Below are 20,385 nucleotides of genomic sequence, written 5' to 3' on the forward strand. Positions count from 1 at the left end.
TTAATAGCATCCCACATTCCCTATTGGCATGACCTTCGTACCCTTGTTCAATGAGAAATAGTCTTTCATTTGTTTTAATTTTTCATCCCTAAAGATCTGGACTTAAAGTCTGGATGGGACCTAGTGGTTAGCTGCTCCATTTTCTGACAGCGTTCAGATCAGCTGTAACTGGTGCGTAGTTCACCGCTGAGATTAGGCCAACACCTGGCCTTCCACTAGCGGGACAAAGATATTGCTCAAAAGGATGCTGTTAGAGTAGGGCTGAAGGACTTGCGAAAAGTATCTGTAGTGTCTGATGTCGGTACACAGCTCCTTCTAGATGTCATGGAGGCCCATGTCATGCAGGGTATTCTTAAGTTTGTTGGAGATGACCACTACTGTAGGGTACTACCCATCATGTATCCCACTGTCCATCCATACCCAATTAATGTCTCCAGTCAATACAATTTATGCGTGTCTACCACTCCTCCTGGCAGGGGAGTTGAAAAGGGCCAAGGCTTTTGGCAAATAAATGTTCTCTTCAGTCACCTTGGCATTGAGATGGGTCAATGCAGTTTTCCGCTTAGGCTTTTATATGCATGCCCTCTGGAACATGGCCAGCGAGATCTTGCAGGTAGTCCCAGAAGGATTTCAGCCTCTTTGGCCTCAAAGCATTCAGGATGGGTATGATAGCCAAATATTAATTAGGGCTGGCCTGGATACTACTGATTGCTTGGAGTGGGGCAGTGGTGAGTACTAGTGTGGTACATCTCCATCGGTGGATGGGCTTTCTAGAGACATGCAGGCATCCATTATGGATATACCTATATTAGATCTTCTCCCTCTGAATTCCTTCCTACAGAAGGACAAAGTCAAAATGATCACACAGTTCGGTCTGTCCTGGATCCGGGTAACTGGGTGATTGACTTGGACCTTCAGGATGTCTACGTACCTTTATGTGCCCATCCAGCAATCAGACAGAGGTTACCTGTGGTTCAAGGTCGTCCCCTCGGGTGTTCATAAAAGGGATGGCAATGGTCTTCACCCATCTTCAGAGGTTGGGGTGCCAGTTTTTCCCTACTTTGACGACTGGCTGATGATAGCGGGCTCGCCAGGGTCAGTTTTAGAGCACTTCCAGATGATGGCGAACCTCCTACCATTGTTGGAGTTAGCGATCAATGAGCCAAAGTTAACATGACGTTTTTTCCAGAGGCTTCCTTTTATAAGAGCTGTTCGATATATAGTTCAGTTCCAGGCCTTTCATCTGTCACAACGAGTCCAGGACATTTGAGCTATGATACCAATGGTTCAGCCTCAGTCCTGGATCTTCGGGAGAGGTGCTTTGTGGCTTCTTGGCCTGCTGGCTTCATTCATACTGCTCTGCTTGTATACTTTTCCAGGTGGCATATGTGGGCTCAGCAGAGGGGAACTGAGGTCTCAGAGGGCCCAGCACCAGGGAACCCTGTCAAATGTTATTCAGGTTTCAGACAAGACTTCAGAAGATATGCAGTGGGTGATTTGTCTCACGTAGATCCCACAATGCTTTCTTAACCACTGTGCCCTGCAAACCTCAACCTTTGGCTAAAAGTACAATTTTCCTCTCATTTCTGTGAGGGAAAGTTCTGGAATCTGCAGGAAGACACAAATTTCATACCACCTAGCATTCTCCCACGTCTCCACGTAAAAGTAGCACCACGCATGTGTGGGTGGGCCTATGTCCTGTGACAGGAAAGGGTCCAAAACAACATGGACCATTGTAATTTTTCCACCCATCAACCAACGCTTTTCTGCAAAATTGGTGGCTGCAGAGTATGGGCCCTAGCTCTGTTGGCACCCAGGGAAACCTGCACATTTCTGAAAAGTAAACCCCCGGGGGAGTCCAGTTTTTTCTTTTCTTAACCAGACACCCTTGCAAACCTGAAACTTTGGCTACAAACATTTTCCTCACATTTCTCTGACGTAAACGTCCAAAATATGCAGGGAGGCGGTCTTCCACATCTCTGAATAAAAATGATACCTTATGTGTGTGGGTGGTCCTCATGTCCACAACAGCAAATGATCTAAAAGGTAATGTGGAATCATCAATATTTCCTGTAAAAAAATATTTGCTGATTTGGCAGTGGGGTAAACTGCGATAATTGGGCCTGAGTACAGTTGCTACCCTGAGAAACATATCAAACCCAGACATTTCTGAAAACTAGATACCCGGGGAAGTCCAGGGTAGTGTGCCTCACGTGGATCCTTCAAAGGTTTCTTACCCACAATGCCTTGCAAACCTCAGACTTTGCCTAAAATCACACATCTCCCTTGCAATTCTGTGCTGTAAACTTCCAGAATCTGTAGAGCTCCACAAAAACCCTACCACCAAGTGTTCTTCTACTTGTTCCGATACAAGGGGCTACCTCACTTGTGTGGCTTCGCCTAGTGCCTGTGACGGGAATGAATGAAGCCCGGGTTAATGGCGTTCCGCCCGCTAGGACTCCCATTGACCCAGCTTTGATCTGTTGGAATGAATGGTTTAGTAAAACTTTTGAGTAAAGAAAACGCTGACAAGGATGGCTTTAATGTTTTTAACATTTATTGTTCAAAAATCGATTTGAGTTTTTGCCATTACATTTAAGGACATGAATACAGGGGCCCATTTCAGTGTCCGTTTTTAATTACTATTGAGTCTGAGGCCTAGAGGGACCCGTCCACTTAAAGTTCTGCCTATAAAGCAAATAGTCCTCATCATTCAGATTGAGGCCTTGATTGAGTGTCTCAGAAGAATCCATGTTATTTTCCTCTGCCTTGGAATTCCCTTGATGTGATGAGGGGGGGCGGGGGGGGGTGAGGGGGATTTTGGGTCATAGCATGCAGAATTTGTTTCCCCTCCAATATTCCCATGTTTTCCCTCAGCCTTTCACATGGAGGTATCAGCAGCGGAAATGTCTGTGTGAAAAAACATCAAATTTTAATCTAATGGCCCTGTTAACTCCCTTTACTGGGCATTATTATGAATGAAGGAATGAATGAATGAAACAGCATTTATTGAGCGTGTAGCTACCCATGGGGCATCCCAGCACTGTAACAGTAACAATAAGGACATCGCAGCACACTTAGGGGGAAAGCCAAGTCTTCAGTAACTTACGAAAAACAAGATGACTGGGTTCCCTCCGTAGGCAGAGGGGGAGGGAATTCTACAGCTTGTCGGCATTGTAAGCACATAAGCGACCACCACTTCTGGCCCTCTTAATCCTGGGAACGGCGGCCAGGTATAGATCAGCTGAGCGCAGTCTTCTGTTTGCCACATCAGGCTGGACCATAGAATGGTTGACGGAGGGGCAATTCCCTGCTAACATCATGTGGGCCTTAAAGTTAACTCTCTCCCGAACAGGGAGCCAATGGAGGGACTTCAGGGCGGGCTTTGCCGATTGCCGGTTCGAGATCCCCACGAGCATCCTCGCAGCCGAGCTCCGAGGTAGAGGACATTACTGTAATCCAAGCAGGAAGGATGAGTGCCTGAACCATGAGCTTTCTCGACTGGAAGGGGAGAAGAGGAAGCACTTTACACGGCGTCCTGAGGATGCCGTAGCAGGAAGCCGTAACCTTCCGTACCTGGACCATGAATTTGAGATCTTGATCCAGCCAGATTACCCAGACTCTTCATCTGGGTCTTGGGTTCCGGGGCAGGACCCATGCAGGCTGGCCATACAACATCTGCATTGAATAGAGATGGATTGCCTAGGAGCTGAAAGAGGCATTATCCAAGTGGTTCAGGGCTACCACCAGTTGGATGTCGTCTGCATATGTCACTATATGAACCCCAAATGGGAGCACGATCTCTGCGAGCGGGGGCATATAAACATTAAAAAGGAACGGACGAAAGAACGACCCCGGCGGGACTCCGCAGTGGAGATGTAGAGGTTTTGAGTTGACATCACCCTCAAAAACCTGGAAGGATCTCTCTTCCAAGAATGATTGAAGGCATGTTAGAGCTACTTCGGTCACTCCAAACTTCTGAGTCAATGGATAAGAATTTGGTGGTTGCCCATGTCAAAGCCTGCGCTGAGGTCCAGGAGGATAATCGCTGTTGACCCTCCGGCGTCAAGGATCTTTTTAGATTCTTCAACAACTGCTAACAGCGCAGTGTCTGTTCCTTGACACTGACAGAAGCCTGTTTGGGAGGGATCAAGGAGGTTGTGTGATTCCAAATATGTCGAGAGTTCTGCGTTAACATATTTCTCTGCTATTTTACTAAAAGAGAGGCTTTACCATCGCTCTTCTTTTTTTTTAAGGTGCTTATATAGCGCAGGATTCGACCCCCGAATGGGTATCTCCACGCTTAGTTCACCATAGGTACCACAAACCGAACATTTAGAGGTGCCAAAGACTATGCTGCCAAAAATAGGTGTGTCTTCAATATTTTCCTGAAAGAGAGGTAGTTAGAGTTAAGTCGCAGATTATAAGGGAGTTTGTTCCAAAGGGTTGGCCCTATGTATGAAAGTGCTCGACCACCCTGCCTAGTCTTCCTGATTGAAGTTTTTTTAGCAGGAGTTGGCTGCCAAGAGTGCAGAAGGCGTTCAGGAATGGAGGTCGTAAATTTTTCGGTCAGATATTGGGGGCTTGTGCCAAAGATACTTTTATGTATGATGCAGCAGATCTTAAACTTGATTCGCTGTCGGATGGGCAACCAATGAAGTTTTTCTAGTAGTGGATGAGATGGAGTTTTTGGCAGAGCATTGAGGACCAGTCATGCGCGGTGTTTTGAGCCACTTGCAGTCGGTTAAGCACATCTTAATTGGCAGATATAAAAAGGCCATTGCAGTAATCCAACCGACTTATTACAAGGGCCTGGGCAAGGGTCTTTCCGTAGACGTCTGATAGAAATGGAAACACTCGTCTCAGAAGTCCGATTGTCCGAAAGCAAGATCCGGCCACCAAGTTCGCATGATCTTTTAGTGCTAGTCCCTGATCCAATCGCACAGGACCACCCCAGAAATGAGAGAGGCGTTGATCAAGTCAAGGATGGTCGGGAAAACTATTTTGGACACTTGTTTCAGAATGTTAAGTGGAGGTGGGTCTCTAGGCGGCCTGCTCTTTACAAGTGCCGAGGTGGTTTGGAGTGATTCATTGTCCATCAGGGGGGAATGCCTCAAAGGAGTGACCTCTGTTACACAGATTCGTATCCTCTAAGTGAAAATTGTGTAGGCTATCCACCGGGGAAAAAGAAAAATATATAGTTTGGATTTTATTATATAAATAGTCTGCGAGTTCATTACAACGTCGGCCTGTGGCATCAGGTCTATCCGGGGCTGAGGGGGCTTTAAGCAATGTTTTCTCTATGCGAAAAGTTTTGCGGGGAGAATTGTCTGTCGGGGAGATTCTTTACTCGTAATATGAGGCCTGGACCAATTTAATTTCAGCTTAGTATGATCCTATGGCTTCCCTATATGCCGATTTCTTGTTTGGAGAGAAATTCTTTCTCCAGGCTCCTTCAAATTTCTTACACCACTGTTTTAGCGCCCGGAGCTAAGGGTAATACCATAGTGTTCTGTTGGGCCCTACTTTCAGTTGGTTAGGTTTCTTCGGGAGAACCTTATCTAAAGTGCTCTCCATCCAGTTATTAAATCGTTGGCAGTGATTGGATCATTGTCAATGGACAGCCTAGTGTTTTCTAATTCTCGTACCCACATTTCTGAAGGGAGTTTGGGCCAGGGATGTGACAATAATCTTATTGGTCTAGATGGAGGGGAGACGCAGGTGGGGCTCCAGGAAAAAGGGATAAAAAAATAATAGGACCAGGTTACTGGGATTTAAGGCATTCCAATTAGTTCCTCTAAGTTGGAAAAAATGGGATTTAAGAGGTGACCTCTCGCATGGGTCACATTAGTGACCTTTTGTTTGAGCTGGTATGAGGCAAGATCTTTAATAATCTCTGCCATGGCCACATGTGTTGGGTCCTTAAAATGCAAATTAAAATCACCTAACATGGTAAAATTAGAAGGAGTACTTGCAAGGTTTTACAGAATTGACCCAATGAGCGGTAGATTTGGATGCCTGACTAGGAAAGCATGGGGGTGAAGCCTATTGTAAAAAGGAGATTCTCGCAATCTGGTAAAGGACTTCCAGAGATGCGGCAGCTGAGGTGGTTTTTATATATGATGGGCCATCCCACCGCCTTTACCGAGACACCGATCTATCCTCTTGATTAAGTAGCCGGGGAGGAGGGCTTGCACGATGTCAGGGTCAGAACCTGAGTTGAGCCAAGTTTCAGTCAGAAACAGAACTTCTGGGCATTCTTCCTTTGGAAAAACAAAAATTTCAACTGCATGCTTGGGTAGTGATCTGCAGTTCAGCAGAACATTTTGTAGGGTTTTGGGAGGGGTCGTGGGGTTTGAATAAGGGGTGAAAGTATAAAAGGACAGTGCGTGCAGCCGGGGGCCAGCCTGCCCGGTATAATGGAGTGGGCACAAGGCGGCATAAGCTCTGTGTTTGGTTGTCTTAGCTGCTCAGCGCCATAATACCAAACATTTTCAGAGGAAGTGGCAGGGCTTGTGGTCCGTGGCCCCTGGTCCCGGACGTGGACGGGCGCATACAGGTTTGCCTTAGGCGCGCTCGCTGCGCGTTTGGCCCGACGTGATTTTAATAGCGGGTCGGTGCAAGTAGAGCTGTGACCTGGTTCCGCTGTAAGTCAGGAAGGTCAGGCGCATCCGCTTCCCTCCGCTCAATCGGCAATGCCGTGGCGGACCGGGGGAGCGGAGACCGCCTCTGACTCTGCTAGGGAGGAGCAGACAATAAAAGGTCAATACCATAAAAATGTTACAACATTAAAATCTAAAATAGCAAGAGCCTGAACAATTTCTAACAGGCTGGGCTCAACTAATATAAAATATCACCATGTGCTTCCCTACGAGCAATTGGGGAGTAAGGTTGTGGGTCAGTTACTGGCATTATTATTAGTCTGATGTGGTTCTATATAATTGTCTTGTTTGTCACAAAAAGTAATTCTATATTCAACAATTTTGTTTCTCTTCAGGGGCATTTTGGAAAAGTTGAGCTGTGCAGGTATGATCCTGAAGGAGACAATACAGGGGAGCTGGTTGCTGTGAAATCCTTGAAACCGGAGAGTGGTGGTAATCACATCGCCGACTTGAAGAAAGAAATTGATATCCTGCGGAACCTGTACCATGAAAACATTGTAAAATACAAAGGCGTTTGCTCCGAAGATGGTATATTTTCAGTTATCTGCAGCTAAATCAACTATATATCTCATTGTCATGTGAAATTTAAGCTACTGTGTGAAAGATCTTTTTAGGAGAGAATACAGTCATCTGGGTGGGCAATCATGTGCTTTAAAGTTTTATATTGTAGGCATGGTACCATAAATAATATATTTTATAGTAGCTTTTAGCATTGAAAAAAATCCCTTTCTAAATATGTGTTTACTTCTTATACTACAGTTCTCCCATTCCATTTTAGGTGTGCCCTAGAAGCAGTTTTAGTGTCTAGCCAGCCTCATGATTTCCAACAAACTTAATCAGCCCTCTTATTCAATTGGTCGGCTCAAGTATTATTAGTATTTTGCTTCTGCCCACCACTGCATACTGCATGGGTCGGTGGGTCAGACCGCTTCATCCAAGACAGTCTTACACAGTGAGTGACAACATTATTACGCACCCTACCATAAAAGGAGTCCATTTTAGTGCCAGGGCTGGTTTGTCTGGGCCACAACTTTATTTTTTATATTTTTCCCATTCTATGATTATTTTTTTATGTTTTCCATTTAAAAAAAAAACGCGTTGACATTTGCAGGTTTGCCATGACCAGATCTATTTGCTTTGCAGGGTTAGTTGATTTTGTAAATTCTACAGAAGCTGAATCACATTACATTACAATATTGTGAACATGAGGAGGCCCAATTCATATTCTTGTATATCCGTTCCTTCTAGTCAAGTGGAAACAGTATGCACCTTTAAGATCTTATGAGGCCACTGAATCAAGTTCACTCTGACTTTATGCAAATTGCATTGTAGATTCCTAATGGCTTTTAAATGTCGTTCATTTTTCCAGTTCTTATCTCCTAGTTACTTAAAAGCAGAATTCAGTTTGTATTGTAACAGGAAAGTTTTTCTGTGGAATGCTTCATTTTGGTGTATCGTTATGACTGTAGCAATATTTACTAAACGCTTCATCACTTTTAGGAGGCAGTGGGATTAAGCTGATCATGGAGTTTCTTCCTTCTGGAAGCCTTAAGGAATATCTCCCAAGGCACAAGTTGAGAATAAACTTGAAACAACAGCTGAAATACGCTGTTCAGATTTCAAAGGTAAGTCTGTTGCAAGTCGAAGTTTCCTTCATGTGTTTATAATGACATGCAAATACGGTTACATACACCCTTTGACACTTTCGTCTGACATGAATTTAACTTAAGTTTGACCCACTCTCATTTTCATTGAGAAGGACTGCTGGTTTTATCGAAGGGCGTACACCTTAATAGCACTTGTTAAACTCTTACGTGCTGTTTTTTTTAATTTAGCAAAGCTCTATGTGGTCATGTTATTGGTGGGTTAGATCATCCTTATTATTTTTTGGTCCGTTTAGTTTTTAGGTTGGACATTTTATATGTATATTAGATTTATTTGTTCCGGCAGTGGCTTTCTCCTTCTGAAGGCACATGGTTTGATCTTCTCTCCTCATAGTCTTCAATGTATTCAACTATATTTCCAGGCTTTACTTGGCTTAGGTGTTATAACTTTGGGACATACAGGGAGACGCTAGGAGCGTGAGCGGACGCATACTCTTGATGAAGACTAAGCATGCACACACATGAATTGCAATCACTGATTGTGCTGCTGTTGTGCAACGCGGCGTGGTTGCGGTCACTGCGGCTTAGGAGATCTTCGAGGTGGACGGGGAGGAACGGAGAGGCTACCTGGAGGCTATTGGGGGGTAGGCGTAAAAGTAAAGAGCCGTTGCAGCGGTGGCTGTGCTGGTGACAGCGAGGGCTCCTGGTTTCGGATTGTTGAAGAAAAGGACAGGTATTTTAAGTTGTATACACCCTTTTTGTACAAGTCTTTACAGGTCTTAATGGACTCCTGCTCTTAGCAGCTGCATTTACAGCCTAATTTATACTTATTTACACCCCACCTTACGGGACGAGCACGGTAGCCGTAGCTGCCTGCTGCAAAGTCTGTGGCCCACCCCCGTGCGGAATCGGCCCTGCTAGAGCGTGGTAGAGCTTGCTGGAGGGGTTTGGTGTGCCCCGCTCTAGCCCGGAAGTTTGGGAATATTAGACAATAATCATCAAGGACAGATTCATACGGGCAGCTTTTAAAGAGACCCCAATATTCATCCACCATTATTTGGCAGATGGTAAAGGAGGTTAGAAGTGACCACAGCAAGCACTTACTGGAAGTGGTTGGCAGCCTCTCTTTGATTGAAAATAGGTGCTTTGTGGGTGGAGAGGCGGAGCAGACAGGAGTAGGCTTTCATCAGCTGCCTGGTTTATAAACCTCTGGTAAGAGATTCCAGAGTTGGACTGGTGGGAAAGAACTGGACTATAACCATGGTAAACTAAAGTACTAGTTTAATTTTAAAATGGGGAGGTGGAAACTCCTGCAGCCTAATATGAAAATAATAGCACCGGAATTGGAGAAATTGCCTCAAAGGGAAGGGGAGGCCCAGCATGTGCCCTTCAATGGCACCGAGGGACGTGTGACCAGCTCTACTTAAGGGTCAATTAGGAATTATTTCCGGGATAGCAGCGTGCCTTTAGATTTGTCATCAGTCAATGGTGCCCTGGTCCCGGTTTGGACTAGTTCAGGCCTCTCTTCATCCTTGGAGTCTAACTTGCACAGCACCAGTTATAATTTACCTTTGGCAACGGGCACTAATAACCAGTGTTTTTAATTATGTCTGAAGCTGATAGATGAAGTTTTAATTTGAGACAATTTAAGTTTCCTTCAAGTGGAGCAGAACACCTTGAACCCTGCCACGCCCTCCAGCCTAATTCACAATGGGGATAAAATGGATCAAGTACTCACCTCACTTTCCCTGGCTTATAAGATCGGCAACAACAAACCTAGTACTCAACTAGGCGAATATACGAATAATAAAATCTTAGTAGTTGCTCAAGTGCTGCAAAGCAAGGATTCAGGGAGTTATCAAGTCTCACCTTCATCCACAAAATTGAAAGCCCCTTCAGGAACTAATTTATTACAGCAAAATTAGCTAGTAGTGTTCACAAAGGAAACGTCCGCACCATTCATTCAGATACAGTATTATTCTATAAACAATTGGAAGCGTGACATATTAGGCAAAGTAGAACAAGTCTTACAAAAAATGGGTGCTAAAGAACCTCAAGGCACCTACTACCTCAAGGTGCTATAAGTACACACAAATGTGAAACCAAAATAGAACTATTAAGGGTTGAGGTTCTACTTACAGCACACCTAACAATCAAGAGTAATTTAGTCTTGGCTTAAGTAATGTGCCATCAGAAAGAACTCTACCTATCATAGAGAGCAGAGATAAGAACATTGCACAATGATTAAGTGAACAGGGATCCAAACAGTCCAAAGTAAGTTCAGAGAGAGTCCTCTTCAGATTTCATCAATTCTTTCTTTATTAATGTTCATAATTTCATAAAAAGATCTCCCAGCACGTAAATCGCCAACACGTGTTTCGTCTCACACAGAGACTTCAAGGCTGGAAATATTAAACAATATAAATATAATTACAATTCAAGATCTCTAACATCTCAATATAACACATGAATTAGTAATGCATATAATACATATTGACAATTGAACATACTACATCAAGTGCGAAACAGTTGTAATAATGTATCCCTATAACAAGCATAATAAACACAGAGTATATATACACATCTCTATAAGAAACGGTGAGAACAAGATTTAAGTAGCAAAGATTAAAAACAAGCTTGAACTAAGCAGATCCAGAATAGACAAAAAATATAATATTGTCAATCAACACCCTATACCAATCAATGTGAATCAATTTCTAAGGAAAAGAGAAAGGTTTTAAACATGTTAATAGGCCAAGTCATATCTTTATTTACAATTAAAAGGACACCCACCATGAATATAGTTGATTAATTTCTATTGATCCGCCAAAACGTTACTACGAACAGCATATGCAGTACATTGGAGACAGATCACCTTGGAAAATGATGAAGAGCATCCGAAATTAAGATCTAGTGTAGAAAGAAAATTGCAAGCAATTATGATCACAGAGGAGAAAAGACAAACGGAGAGGACAAATTATCTCAAAAGGTACGAGTCACTGTAAAACAAGGCATACAGAAACAATATAGAACTATTGACTGTATTGGTCAGAATAGATATATACGTCCAAAAAGGATAAGAAATGACATCAAAATTGGTCCGGACACCACTACAGGAGAGAGTGGTAGGCTAGTGCGGGCTGAAAAAATGTGTATACGTGATCAGATGTAGGCCACGGACATCCATAAGGTCAAAAAAAGAGTTGTCAACAGAGCTCTCAATTTAAGTAAGATGTACCTAATTATATATAGGGTACATAGTCATGTATAGCTAGTTATAGAACAAGCAGAGTATACTCACCCCAATTTGTGTAAGTGGATGAGCATAAAGAGTATATCACAACATCACTGGTTGGCCGAGGTATACATTATAAGGAAGCCGCAGCGTCAACCATGTATAAGATGATCTGACTAAAATTAGTAAAAGAGAAGAAAATATATGGACCATGAGGTTGATATATCGTGTACCTCAATAGAATATAACACTCTGTAGTAACACTCACAAAAGTAATCACCAGAACTAAAAAGCCCGTAGTGTTGTCTAGTACATGGAATGAAGTATACCGAGCTATATATATAGTGATTCCATGGTGAGTGAAGAAAAAATAGTAAGTTGCAGAATAAACACGTATCAAAGATGTAATTCTGACCATCGTAATTTATGAGAGCGCTTGTAGGAAAGACATATAAAGTGAAGTATAGACTGCTAATGTTAAAATGAGTACAAGTTACAGAAATTTTGGTTACAGTATACTTCATTCGGGCCAGTCACATCAGCAATCGCCGTTAACGATGTATTGATTATGTATGAACAGTAATATAAATGTTAATCATTGTGTATGGGTCAGAAACAGGTTGTTATGATAAGCAATAATAACAACACTAATAGTACAACATGTTAAAGAATTAACTAAAGAATAGAATAAATGACACACGAGTGAAATAAAAAGAGACAAGTGTAAAGCGAACTGAGTATTGAAGTATCTTTTAAATAAATATGAATAGTGGAAAATGAAAATAGCTGTGCGCTTGGTTAGGTAATGATATCCTATCATTTACCGTCAACTATAGATTTGCAACACATCTGCCAGAAATAGGGTGCCAACTAATACAATTGGATATTAAGTTAAGTGCACTGGTGAAGGGCTGGATATATCTTCACTGAAAACAAGTTTAATGCCAGAGGAGCTGGCCTGTGTAAGGAAGGGGAGTCAGGGGCATGAATTATTAAGTTTCCAATCGAATACAGTTGGTTCACAGTTAGAGACAGACAGTGTTACTCAAGTGGGCAAGTCTGAGCAAGAAAGAAGCTTGATGCTCAGAGAACCCCTAATTACAAATGACGTAGCCCTGGGTATTCAAACCTGCAGCTCTGCAGAGAACACAGCAAGGACAAGTCTTTCAAGGAGGGCAAAAAAGAAACGAAAAAAGCAAACGAAAAAACAAAGCTTATTAAAAAGAGTAATTCCTAAACCATCATCAATGAACCCTACTAATGTATACCCAATATTTGAGCAGACCAAAATGGCTAAGGATCAGCTGATATTATCTAAAGACTTGGTTTCACCAAGCCAGTTAATTGATAATGAAATAATTATACAGGTTGATCTGCCTACTGACCTGCCCTTGGGTAAAGAAGCTTTTAATGTGTACCGTAGGGCTAGAACCTATGGGCAGCTGCAAAATGAATTCCGAATTGTTGAGGACACAAGCAGTATGGGTGGGCCCGCAAATATATGACCCAAGGCCATCACAGGGTTACATCCAAGAGCCTATAATTGGAGATCTTACCGCAGGTGAACAGCGGACGGAATTAAGCTACTTGGATAGTCAGGGCCGCATTGTAGGACCAGATACTTGTACCCTTTAGAAGAGAGTAACACCTCTAGACCCCCTAAAAGGTATTTGGGGAAAGAATAACGGCGGGGATCCGTATACCGGAGTTGGTGAACCTATGCGGAATTCAAGGTCCTAGTCACCTACAAAGCGTCCCGACTCAGGGGCTGCTACACATTTTGAATACAGTAGAGGTAATAACGGAATATGAGGATACCCTACCAATTCAACTGGTGGTGTCAAGCTCCGTTCAATTGGGCAATAAAGGGGTGATGGCCAGCGAGCCCCCTGAATTGGTGTTTGTTCCCAGGTTTTGCCCTAGGGGTCCTCAGGATACGCTTAATCTGGGGAATTTGCTGACACTGTGTTCCTCCATTCAAGCTCTTAACCATTAGACCTCTGAGAATTTGTTATGGGTAAAATTTGACCCTCCTGGTTTGAATGCTACAGGAGAAGTCTCGTGAACTGCATGGAGGAGTGGAACCTTGAGAGACACAGTGTGGGGTGAAAAAGAAATCTTTGCTGACTGGGGGATTGAACTTGTGAAATCTACTCACCCGAAGTACCCGTATGTTTTACTAATCCCGTCCATAGATCAGCTAACCCAAAATGTTCTTAAGGGCACATCAGGCGGAAGCAGACACTGGGAATCAGAGGAAAAAAAGAGCGCAGGAGCACTAACGATCGTACATTCGTGTAATCAGAGAGAGGTGAAATGTAATCCTAAAAAAACCTTGGGGCAGGAGGCAGGGTGAGTGGCAAATGCCACACACAGATCACTGGGCCTTATGCCTCAGTCCTGATGGGATAATATGTCAACCAAACTGGAAATTGAACATGAGGCCCAAAACAATGGGTACAGATGTCAAATTCTTAGATCTCACTAATCTCATGGAACGAGGCAGGGCTTCAAATATTCATGGGAAGCAAAGAAGGGTATTTCCCAAGAAGGGAGGGACTAAGGGCCAATTTGACACGGTCCACCATACAGGCCCGAACCTGATACAAAACAAGGTGGTATGCCGTGCCTACTGTATATTGCAGGTCAATGTGTGTAGAGGGCACAGGGGTGCTCACTTAGGGCAGGAGAAAATGTCCTCCTTTCGGAAAGAGACCCTCGCACACCCAGCCAGCAAGGTGTCTTTTTTTTTTTTTGCAGAGTTTTATATAGCGCGAACTTGACCCGAACCGAATAAGGTATCAGAGCGCTTTACATAGCACCAGTTATGTTACATGAGGACACACATTCATTCTTGCTTCATCATTGGGTCTGCTCCTTATCGGGTCGGCGCTGCAATACCCGATCGGCACCCATGATGGGGCCTTCTTGGCGAGGTTTTTTTTCCTTTTGCCATTTAGTGCAGTGTGTGTGAGGGTCCTAGTGAGTGTAGATGTATAAGTGTGAAATGTGTAGGGCTAAAACAGGAATTAATGGTCCACCGAAAACAACTTTAATGAATGTGGTCACTATCCTGGTTAAAAACAATAATGCGCGCACACCTGCTCTAAGGTCACAGGGTTTTGCGCTAGAAAATCAGGCCAACATGTTTCTTGCCTTAGGTCAAGTAGACTGCAATTCTTCAGGCCCGATGGAAGATCTATCTACACTTTTTGGTGGTGATCTAATTTGGTGAAACAATTAGTGACCACCCATACAGCACCCTAAAATGTGGTACCTGTAGATCTACAACATTACCCAATTCGGGTCAGCAATATGTGACAACGTGTACCGGCAAGTGCAGACACTGTAAGGTGCAGTGTCGTTTTGAACTCCGTTGTTCGGCGGTCGACCTACCCGGTCCGGGGACCGGCAGAGTGAGGGGTAGGTCAACCTTACAGTGCCTGTACTTGCCGTGTCTGCACTTGCCGTCTACTTGACCTAAGGCAAGAAACTTGTTGGCCTGACTTTCTAGCGCAAAACCCTGTAACCTTAGAGCAGGTGTGCATGCATTATTGTTTTTAATCGGGATAGTGACCATATTCATTAAAGGTTAGTTTTGGGTGGACCACTAATTCCTGTTTTAGCGCTAAACATTTCACACTAATGCATCTACACTCACTAGGACCCTCACACTCACTGCAACCAACAGCAAAAGGAAAAAAGATCTCCGCCAGGAAGGCCCCATCATGGGTGCCGATCGGGTATTGCAGCGCCGACCCGATAAGGAGCAGACCCAATGATGAAGCAAGACACCTAGCTGGCTGGGTGTGTGAGGGTCTATTTCTGAAAGGCATACATTTTCTCCTGCCCTAAGTGAGCACCCCTGTGCCTTCTACACACACATTGACCTACTGTATACAGTAGGCATACCACCTTGTTTTGAAGCAAAGAAGGGTGTCTACATTTGGGTACTGACGACATCCTCTGTCTTCAAGAAACATGCGCATTGGCCCCCACTGCTCTACCAGGTTTCTATGAGATTTTTTCTACTGCCTCTCGCCTAAGTCCTTTTGGCCGTCCCTCAGGGGGTTTATCAATTTTCATCTAGCATACAGCCGACTTAACTGTGACTGTTATTGACAGTAACTGTTCTGCAGCCCAAGTGGCTTGTATACATGGTTTGAAAACAAAGACAACACAAATGGTTTTGATTGTGGTCAATTGTTATTTGAATGCTCCCCAGAAAGCAAGGATAGACTTGGTAAATCATTTTCTTGAAAGCCTTGAAGACTTACTTCTGGATTATCCACATAGCAAATTCATAATCACAGGAGATATTTAAATATTGGGAGGGCTGGGGGAGAGCATTGTTAGAGTTTCTAATGTAAATGCTGGTAATGGAATGAATGGTTTTATGAAAAGCCACAACTTAGTGTCCGCTCAGTCGGAATTTCAGGTGAGGAATAAGGAGTTGATATTTCCACCAACCTGCAAAAATGTATGGACATTAATTATACCTTTTTATCTACAGGTCTGGCCGCACGATTAGGTCACTTTGATATTTCGATTAGAGCAGAAAGTGACCATAATCTATTAAGGAGCACTCTGAGTCATGACTTAAAACCAGCTGATACATCCATCAATGTGGGTATTTCAATAGGGGAAGACTCTGTGAGGCTAGTTAAAATAATTAAGTGGTTATCTGAATACAAATTCATTATTAGTACCTGGTTAAAAGATCTGCAGTTTATTTGACCTACAAATCATTTAGAAGGTGCCCTACAGGTGTGGGGAAGGCTTATGGACAACCTACGAAAGTATTTATTGAATCAGGCGGTTAGGCCCCAAATTCAACAGGGAGGGCACAAGCCAGTAAGTCCAGGTAATTTTTGCAAGGCAATCATTGTTTCCAAAAGAACGCTGCGTAAATCACAGCGTGTTCACTAGTGTAATCCTTCAAAAACCACTGCCACAGCAGTAAAATTGGCTAGACGGTTACACAAAAAACTGTATGGGAGAAACAAAAGGGGAAGAAAGGATAAAGAATGGGTCACAATCTTTCAGTTAATAAAGGATTCTAATCCAGCGCGATTTTGGGCCCACATTAATACATTAAAATGTTTTAATATGGTCAGGGAAACTGGTGTTTCAGGAGCAGCTTGGTTGCGCCAGATTGTTGAGCTGCATGTGGAGCGTGCTGACAATCCAACAGAGGCTGGATCGCCTGCCGCCCCAATTTTAACCTTTAAAGGAAATTTGGTGGCAACTGAACCAAGCTTACAACATCAAGAGGATTTGGAAGATGGGCTGGGCCAGCCTGAGGAAGAGACCCAGGTGGTTGAGGGAAATTTAACAAATAGTGGGGAGGTTGCAAAATTATTATAAAAGCTGAAATCCGATGGAGCCCCTTGCCCGAATGGCCTGCCAGACGGCCTTTTTAGGAGGCGCATATAGGTTGGACAACAATGTTGTCAGCTCTTTATAACTACTGTGTTTTAAACGCTGATATACCAAATGGCTGGATAGGATCAATTTTATGCCCTATATCTTTGAGCAGAGATCGGACTTCAGCCGCAAATTATAGATTGATCACCCTACTTGATATTGAGGCAAAAGTCTATTCCCGAATTGTATTAGAACATTTAGAATCCTGGGTGGGCAAGGAAGGCATTTTGCCATTCTTTCAAACAGGGTTCAGGGCTGCGCCATCTACGGTAGACATTATTGAAGCTCTCTCTGTCCTCAGACACCAAGCCCTTCAAAGGAATAGACCAACTCTATGGTGCTGTTTTACAGATTACTAACCACACAAAAATTTCTAGCTGGCTATTTCAAAGGCTGCCACTAGTTTAAGCAGACTAACATCAAAATATCTAACAAGATGGTCAACATTGTTTATTTATGATTATTCATTATTCTTCATATTTTCAAATATATTTAAAAATGACACAAAGCAAAAAATAATATAACATCGAAGCAAATTTGAAAGCAGCAATCAATGTGCAAACAGTTATGCAGATTATTCTAGTCAGTAGCAAACAAAAAATAATGTGAAAGGTAATCCGTGCCAAGAGTTTCAGAATAGCAATTGCGGATTACTGACCACAGGGAAATGAACTTTCCAAACCACATAGGATATACATTTTTAGTACATTATTTTTCCTGTTGTAAGCATTTTTTTACTAGAATTTGGCCCCTTATGGTACTTTATGCCAACGCGTTTCGAATCCCACTTTATTACACGGGATTCTCTAAAGGGCTGGAACTGGGTTTCTGCAAATCAATGGACAGAAAATAAAAATTGCATTTTTGGATTAGAAGAAATTTTTTTGCCCTCTCTTTTCACTTCTATATAACCAATACTGAGAGCAGTCAGTGAAAACTTTACCTGATTGCTGGGTGTCACAATTGAATACAGCAGATTGTGGGAGTGTTCCCCTGAAAACATTAATAAAGCACTCAATTACAATTCTCAAATCTTGTGTACTAGACACGTATAGGGATACACAGATCAAGTTAATTCCACTTACTTTAGGAGGAGCTCTCTTTGACCATCCTTCAGACCGGCTATAATTGCCTCTTAAGCCAGAAAACGTTGTTTCTACCAAAGGAAGGACAATTCAGTCATTTAGCTGGTCTTAAGTTTTGACACGTTCACCGAGTAAAGTAATTTAAAGGTCAAACATACTTGTTGCCAGATATATTTAAGAATCCACGATCAATCCTTTATTATTTTCAGTGCGCAGCAAGCGCTTCCGCAAAGGTGATCTGCAAGTTGAAAATTCAACAAAGCTATTGTAAGGGCCAGGCGTCTTAGTGTGCTCGCGGTTAGATACAATGTATTTAAACGGATAACTCACTCGTGCTTCTATGTTGCGAATCCACACTCAATCCTTCATTATTTTCAGTTTGCGGCAGACACTTCCGCAAAGGTTATCTGAAAGTTGAAATATCACCTAGGTTATTATGAAAGCTGTGGCGACTTAATGTGCTGGCGGAGAGAAACAATGTATTTGAACAGATGACTCATCATTCAAATGCTTCAAATGTATCCCGCGATTCCCCATCTCTTTCGCCATTAGGTTGTGCAGCGTCTTCGGTGTGGCTGTTTCTTAAGTAAATTAAGAGCGGACTTCCTGTTCCTTGTTCATATTCTTGGTGAATATACTGCAATGAATTCTGCGTCTTGTAGCCCCATAGGTGAACAATGGACTACTCAGATGTGGTTCAAGGTGCTTGCCACGTTTGACCATGGGTGGGCATGGCAGTCACATTTGAATTAAAAGATACCTATTCCTTGCTCGACTACGTAGTTCGTGGTTCGTCAACAACCACAGAGGATTGGAGACAGTATGTTAATATCCATCTATGAATTAAGCCCTTGCAATCTCTGACATTTCATTAAGGCCAGTAATGGTGCCGTTGATATTCAGGATAAGGTAGGCTTCTTGTTGGAGTAAGGCACTTTCTATGTCTCCACCTCGTTGGGGCTGTTTCACTACCGACAGGACTGTCCATTTAATGTCTGAGTAGTCCACTGTTCGCCCAAGGGACTACAAGACCAAGAATTCATCCCTGTATCTTTACCAGGAATACGAACAAGGAACAGGTAGTCCGCTCTTAATTTACTTAAGAAACAGCCGCACTTAAGACGCTGCAAAATCTAATGGCGAAAGAGATGCAGAATCACGGGATACATTTGAAGCATCAGTGAGTCATCTGTTCAAATACATTGTTTCTCTCCACAAGCACATTAAGTTGCCATGGCTAATGTTGCCATGGCTTTCATAATGTCTTTGGTGATATTTAAACTTTCAGATAAGCTTTCGGAAGCGCCTCCTGCACACTGTAAATAATGAAGGATTGAGTGTGGATTCGCAATATAGAAGCACAATTGAGTTATCCATTTAAATACATTCTATCTAACCGCAAGCACACTAAGACGCCAGGCCCTTACATTAACTTCTGTGAATTTTCAACTTGCAGATCACCTTTGCGGAAGCGCTTACCTCGTACTTAAAATAATAAAGGATTGATCGTGGATTCTTAAACATATCTGGCAACAAGTATGTTTGAACTTTAAATTACTTTACTCGGTGAACGTGTCAAAACTAAAGACCAGCTAAATGACTGAATTGCCCTTCCTTTTGTAGAAACAACGTTTTCCGGCTTTAGAGGCAATTATAGCCGGTCAGAAGGATGGTCAAAGAGAGCTCCTCCTAAAGTAAGTGGAATTAACTCGATCAGTGTACCCCTTTACGTGTCTAGTACACAAGATTTGAGAATTGTAATTGAGTGTTTTATTAATGTTTTCAGGGGCACACTACCACAATCTGCTGTATGTATTATGACACCCAGCAGAAGTGAAAAGAGAGGTCAAAAATGTCTTCTAACCCAAAAATGCAATTTTTCTTTTCTGGTCCATTAATTGTCAGAAATGCAGTCCCAGCCCTGAAGAGAATCCCGTGTAATAAAGTGGGGTTCGAAATGTGTTGGCATAAAGCACCATAAGGGGCCAAATTCTAGTCAAAAATTGCTTGCAACAGGAAAAATAATGTACTAAAAATGTATATCCTATGTTGTTTGGAATGTTCATTCCCCTGTGGTCAGTAATCATGAATAAACGATGTTGACTATCTTATTAGATAGTTTGGTGTTAGTCTGCTGAAACTAGCGACAGTCTTCGAAATAGCCAGCTAGAAAGTTGTGTGTGTTTACTATTTATCGGCCCATTCTAGCTGAGTTAAGGGCCCACCGCTTGTGTATATAAGTTTTACAGATTACAGCGCAGTTTTTGACAGAGTGGATAGGGCTATCCACTCTGAGGAAGCTTGCGGTGTGGCGTATACCATTTAATTTGTTAAGAGCTATTATAATACTATATTCCGAGGAATATGACACA

At 42.8% G+C, this 20,385-nt stretch overlaps 1 protein-coding gene across 4 annotated transcripts in view; it reads left to right on the forward strand.

Annotated features, from left to right (window-relative positions):
- Positions 1-20,385, forward strand: part of JAK1 (Janus kinase 1) — a 490,769-nt gene that overhangs the window by 425,701 nt on the left and 44,683 nt on the right. For all 4 annotated transcript variants that reach the window (XM_078669080.1, XM_078669071.1, XM_078669099.1 and 1 more), the window contains 2 exons: positions 6,998-7,190; positions 8,163-8,287. In XM_078669080.1, coding sequence (XP_078525206.1) covers positions 6,998-7,190; positions 8,163-8,287 — 318 coding nt within the window. The remainder of the gene's footprint in view (positions 1-6,997; positions 7,191-8,162; positions 8,288-20,385) is intronic.

The sequence above is a fragment of the Lissotriton helveticus genome, chromosome 1_2 (assembly GCF_964261635.1).
Source record: "Lissotriton helveticus chromosome 1_2, aLisHel1.1, whole genome shotgun sequence".
NCBI lineage: Eukaryota > Metazoa > Chordata > Amphibia > Caudata > Salamandridae > Lissotriton > Lissotriton helveticus.